We start from the raw sequence: 6,830 nt of genomic DNA on the forward strand, positions 1-6,830 counted from the left end.
ACAAATATACACAGGTACGCACTAACACACACACTCACACACAAAACACATACACACTCACTCACAATCACACACAAATACACACACCTACACACAAACACACACACACACACACACACACACACACATACACACTCACACACACACAAAAAACACACACACACACACACACACTCACACACACACACACACACACAAAAAACACACTCACAATCACACACAAATATACACAGCTACGCACTAACACATACACTCACACACAAAACACATACACACTCTCTCACAATCACACACAAATACACACACCTACACACACACACACACACACACACATACAGACACATACACACACACACACACACACACAAAACACACACTCACACACAATCACACACACAAAAAACACACACTCACAATCACACACAAATATACACAGCTTCGCACTAACACACACACTCACACAAAAACACACACACTCACAATCACACACACACACACACACACACACACACACACACACACACTCAAACAAAAAATCACATACAAATATACACACCTGCTCTCACACACACACTCATACACAAAAAACACACAATCACACACACTCACAATCACACACACACACTCACACAAAAAAATCACACACTAACACACACACAATCACACACACACACACACACACACAAAAACACACAAACACATACACACACACACAAAACACACACACACACACACTCACAATCACACACCGATATACACACACTCACACACAAAAAATACACACACTCACAATCACACACACTCACACAAAAAACACACTAACACACACACAAAAACACACACAATCACACACACACACACACACACACACTCACAATCACACACACACACACACAAAAACACTCACATACACACATGCATAGACACACACAGTCACACACAAAAAACACACACTCACGATCACACACACCTACACACTAACACAATCACACACAAATACACACACCTACACACTAACACAATCACACACAGACACACACACACACACACACACACAAATACACGCACACACACACACACACAAAAAACACACTACAATCACACACAAACACACACACACACACACGAATACACGCACACACACATGCATAAACACACTCACACACAAAAAAACACACACACACTCACACACAAAACACATACACACTCACTCACAATCACACACAAATACACACACCTACACACTAACACAATCACACACAGACACACACACACAAAAAACACACTACAATCACACACAAATACACGCACACACACACACATGCATACACACACACACACACACACATACACAAAAACACTACAATCACACACAAACACACACACATAATTACACACAAAACACTCTCTCACATACAATATTACATTAGTCACATGATATATTTACAGCTCAGGTGATTGGCTGAAAACACTCAGGTCTTGGTTGTGTTCCAATATTTTCTATGATCTTCAAGTAAGTCTGCTCCACCAGCACCATCAAATCATCCTGCAAAATAACGACTGCTTTCAAACAGGTTCTCTGAACACTCCATCAGTTTCTGTTGCGATATCGAGGAAAACAGTCAATCACACCAGCAATCTTCAGCAAAGTCATAGAGTTTTGAGGAACTTCTGCAGTTTCCATGAGGCCGAGTTCTCCCGCAGAGAGATCCTGTCAGCGCAACTCACCGGAATTACCTGATTAAAAACAATTTATCTGGAAAAACTGTGTCAAGCATTGAATTACAAGGATTACAGCGCCATGGAAGGCCAGGGATTGTGTTTACAAGGTATGCAGTGTTTCTCCCTGTAAATAGGTTTCTGTGGAATAGGTAAAGTTAGGATTTAGATTAATTAGCTTCAATGCAAGCAAATAAATACATTCAGGAGGGATCATGGAGTTTTGGCCGGAGCGCTGTGTATTCACACGTTAAGCCTTGTTTATTCTGTGAGAGTCTCACACCACATTTCTATATGTGCTCACATCTAAAGTGATCACAGTTATCTCACTACAGAACGTTGTCTGTTTCTTCTACAGCAAAAATGCATTCCAAACAGAATAAAAAAATATTCACAGGTGCAGATATACACAATAAATCATTGATTTCAATTGATCTTGTGCATGCTTTGACTCACGCCGTACGTCTTTCGCTTTAAACGTCACACTGACTGCTCTGTGTTCATCAAAGTCATTCCAGACTGCTTTCATAACACGCTGTCATGTGACACGCATCAAAACCAATGCAAAAGTACAACTAACATTTGTCACACTAAAGTCTAAATCTAACCGCATGTCGCATAAAATCGCATCTGTGTTTTATGGACTCCATCATTCCATGGTTAAGATATTTCATTAACGCACATTACAATTAGTCCTCAAACTTCATCATCAGTGTATTTTCATGTTGAAGCATTTCAAACAGCATGCAAACTCATGAAGCATTTCTTGACCTGATGCATTAAAATGTGTCAAATAATCATCTCTCTCGACTCTCTAGTTCTACAGATGTTTTTTTTTTTATGAAGCATATTTTATATAATGCACCACAGCCGCTAATCGCAATGTCAAATCATCTCAGCATCTTTTTCTTGACTTAACCACAAGTTCATAAAGAAGCTGCTCAACTACCAATGCACTAAAAAATGCCATCCGTCAAACAATCTCAGCATCTCTTAGCGTCAATGTATTTTCATTAAAACAACCATGTCGGACGATTTTGAAGTTGGAGGAGTTTTTCACTGTACCGTAACCTTTCCGACATGATTACGTCATGCGTGGAGCATCACAAGATGAGCATTTGTGGTTAAAAAGTGTCTAATGTTTATTTTCTTTTGAAAATGTCTGATGGTTTCTCTAGATAAGACTCGTATTCCTCGTCTGGGATCATGTAGAACTCTTTGAAGCTGCACTGAAACTGACATTTGGACCCTTGAATTTGAATTCTGAAGTGAACTAATCCTTTAGGAGTGCAACTCAGCATCTCTTGATCTCAAGCAAAAGCAAAAATGCATGTGTGAGAAGCATTTTTAATGCAATGCATCCCAAGCACCAATGCATTGGAAAAAGTGGAGCTGTCAAATAATCGTGTTGCATTGATCGCATCTGTCTCTCTCTCGCTCCTCCAGACAGGAGAGTTGACGGGAGGTAATCCCCTCCATGTGAGGAGGCGGCACGGGTGTGGAGGCGTGTTGTTTTTCATTCAAATCCTTACTAGTCCTATAAAAAGCGGGACTCGGAGCTCGAAAGAGAGAGAGAGAGAGAGATAGTGAGTGAGAAAGAGAGAGAGAGAGAGAAAGAGAGAGAGAGAGAGAGGGAGCGCGCACGCTAAACGACACGGCTGTATCTGTACCTGTCCGGATGGGGATGGAGATGCTGCATGGATCAGCAGGTGTCCAAACGGCGAAGGCGCTGAAAAACGCCGCCGTGTGCCTGATGCTGCTGCCCCGCTTCCTGCTCGCGGCCGTGATGCTGTGGCTCCTGGATTTCCTGTGCATCCGGAGGAAGGTGCTAATGAAGATGCGGGAGAGCGACGTCGGCAGCCCCGACGACCCGCCGCTCTGCGTGTCCGACTCCAACAAGATGTTCACGCTCGAGTCGCTGCGCGCCGTGTGGTACGGCCAGAAGCTGGACTTCTTCAAGACGGCGCATTTGGGAGGCGCGGCGCCCAACACCGAGGTGGTCCCGCTGGACAGCGAGCGGCGGAGAGGAGCGCAGCGGATCCTGGACTACGCCCGCGGGAGGAGACCCCTCATCCTCAACTTCGGGAGCTGCTCCTGACCGCCGTTCATGACGCGCCTGTCGGCGTTCCAGCGCGTCGCCCGGCAGTACGCGGACATCGCGGACTCGCTGCTGGTGTACATCGAGGAAGCGCATCCGTCGGACGGCTGGGTGAGCTCCGACGCGCCCTACCAGATCCCCCGGCACCGCTGCCTGGAGGACAGGCTCCGCGCCGCGGAGCTCATGAACCAGAAGGTGCCGGGGAGCGCCGTGGTCGTGGACACCATGGAGAACTCGTCCAACTCGGCGTACGGCGCCTATTTCGAGCGCCTCTACATACTGAAGGACGAGAAGGTCGTGTATCAAGGCGGCAGGGGTCCGGAAGGCTACCGGATCTCGGAGCTCAGAGACTGGCTGGAGCGCTACCGGAACGATCTGGAAGCTTCTAAAGCGGCGGTGGTGGTTCACGTTTAAGGCGGACGGACGGATGTTTTTTTCCCCCCACAGCCCTACTCTCGTGTCCTTATCATAAAGTCATTGGCTGTGTTTCAAAACATAGTGACTGTCTGCGCTCTCACCAACGGGGGAAAAAAGTTCTTGATGTTCCATTATAGCTTCTGCAGATCAATGTTTTGGGTTCTTCAGACCTCATTGGTGGCGTTTCAAAACCTACACTCTCTTAAATATACTATATGGCTCTTTGGGAATGAAGGAGCATCCACACAGTGAAACAGTGATGATTTTCCATGGAGCTTGAGCCAGGCTTCCCAACCAGGGGTCCATGCACTGTAAAAGCGTTTTCTCAGGTAACCTAAAGATGAGAATGACGTTAGGTTACAGCATCGAAAGTCATCTTAGCAGTAGAAACAGATTCTTAACAGTTGCACATTTCACTTTGTTTACAGTGTGGACCCCTGGGGGCCCGTGAAGTGTGTTTTTACATTTCCATGTCATGATATAAGATGGATGGATGCTTTTCCAGACCACTCTTGTGTCTTTTTGATGAAGTCGTTAGCTGTGTTCAAAACCTGTCTGCGATCCTTTTTACATCCTTTACGTCACACGCTCTAAAAAAAAAAAAAAAATGCTGGTTAAAAAAACAAAGATTGGGTTGTTTTGACCCAGCAGTTGGGTTAAATGTGCTGGGTAGTTTTATTTAACTCAACTATTGTTTAAAAATGACTGTATTTCTTAATTAAAATGAACCTAAAATCAGACACATAATTACTAGATGCAACAATAATAATCAAAAGGTGAACATTTATTAATAAGCAATTTAATACATGTGTATTATAATAAAAGACTTCAGATGCAAAAGCCTCTTCTAAAATCAAACTCGTATGTTCAGGCTCACTTTAACGGCAATTAAAAAGTCATTTTCATGTGAATTAAACATACAAATGCTCATTTAGAGGCTTTTGCATCTGAAGTCTTTTATTATAATAAACATGTATTAAATTGCTTATTAATAAATGTTCACCTATTGATTATTATTGTTGCATCTAGTAATTATGTGTCATACGTATAAATAAATGTTGAGTCAAACATTTAACCCAACCGCTGGGTCAAAACAACCCAATTTTGTTAATTTCCAACCCAACCGAACCCAGGGTTCTCGAGATTCCAAACAGCTCTTTGGGAATTAAAACAAAGTCCCCTTGGTGTTTCATTAAATGTCCTGATCTAACACTAGATCCAGGGTTTTCAACCAGACGAGAAGAACATTTCCAACTGTTTGAATTGATCTGTTTAGGATTATATTATGCATCATTGTTTAAGTTCTAAAGTGTTGTCAAGCTTTTTATTCCGGGTCTGTTAACGGCTGAAAACCCTTGAACTAGAGGATAAAACGTCGAGAAGGTTCATGCGCTTCAAACACGCAGACACCAGGTTTTGAACACAGCCGTCAAATCTGCTGCTATACAGGCTGTCGACCACAATACTGCAAATGTTGGCTTTTAGTTTCATGCATACAGTTATCTAGACAGATGTTTATGTTGTCAGTGGCCATGCGACCGCATGATAGCTGTTGTGCTTTCGTCTCTGTTCTTTAGGCCTACTTGTTTTATGTCAATCCAACCTGGCATTTTATTTGAAATATTGCAAAGACGGTATATCTATCTATCTATAACATATCCTATTTTATTTTTGTATGGTATCTTTCCCTCGTGAGTGAGTGTGTGTGTGTGTGTGTGTGTGTGTGTGTGTGCGTGTGTGTGAATGTGCGGCCAGGAGGCCGTTTCATTGTACTCTGGAGTTATTGTGAAGATCGGTTTTTAAAAGGATTTTAACCAGAAAACCGATACTGATGTAATTTGACACTAGAGTACAGGACAGAGAAATGGCCTCCAGACGTATTGCCAAATGTTGTTTTGTAAATGGTGTATATTTTATTGAACACTTTTTTTTAAATAAATGGTAGAGCACCCTCTAAAATCGGGTTTATCCATAATTTCCAAGTGTGTAAGAAACCTCATCTGGACCTGAAATGTGAAAAACAAACAGTCATGAGAGATACAGAACTGATGTGCAAGTTACACTTTGCATTTCTGTGAAAGTAAGGGACATTTTTACATGTCAAACGTACACTGTCTCTCATATTCCCTCTCATTATGTTTACAGGAATATAAAAGCAAGACATTTTAGCTTCGAAATCATAATTAGGCTTTGGGAAATTTGGTAACACTTTTATTTTACAGTTTTATTGTTACATGTTACATGTATAATAACTATAATTACATGCAACTAAACCTAAAACAAACCAAATCCTAGTCCTAACCCTACATTTACAAAAAAAAAAAAAAAAAATGGGTTAAAAATGGACGAACCTATGACTGTGTTGTTTTAACCCCAAACGATCCAATCGCTGGGTTTGTCCATTTTCAACGCAACTTTGGTTGTTTTTTATAGTAAGTACTTAATATTACTCAGTATTAAATGAACACTCTAAAAATGCTGGGTTAAAAACAACCCAAGTTGGGTTAAAAATGGACAAACCCAGCAGTTGGGTTAAATGTTTGACCAACCTGCTGCGTAGTTTTATTCAACTCAACTGTTGTTTAAAAATGACTAT

At 42.0% G+C, this 6,830-nt stretch overlaps 2 protein-coding genes across 3 annotated transcripts in view; one reads left to right on the forward strand and one right to left on the reverse strand.

The window, feature by feature from the left end:
- LOC137019268 (uncharacterized) overlaps positions 1-3,528 on the reverse strand; it is a 98,762-nt gene extending 95,234 nt beyond the window's left edge. The window contains exon 1 of one of the 2 annotated variants that reach the window (XM_067384544.1): positions 3,390-3,528. The gene's annotated coding sequence lies outside the window, so the exon portion shown is untranslated. The remainder of the gene's footprint in view (positions 1-3,389) is intronic. The other variant, XM_067384546.1, reaches the window with a different exon arrangement.
- On the forward strand, positions 3,263-6,208 carry dio3b (iodothyronine deiodinase 3b). The gene has a single exon (XM_067384549.1). It carries the CDS (start codon positions 3,398-3,400, stop codon positions 4,229-4,231), a length of 834 nt encoding a protein of 277 aa, XP_067240650.1. The 5' UTR covers positions 3,263-3,397; the 3' UTR covers positions 4,232-6,208.
- Positions 6,209-6,830: the final 622 nt, after the last annotated feature.

Source organism: Chanodichthys erythropterus, chromosome 4 (genome assembly GCF_024489055.1).
Source record: "Chanodichthys erythropterus isolate Z2021 chromosome 4, ASM2448905v1, whole genome shotgun sequence".
Classification (NCBI taxonomy): domain Eukaryota; kingdom Metazoa; phylum Chordata; class Actinopteri; order Cypriniformes; family Xenocyprididae; genus Chanodichthys; species Chanodichthys erythropterus.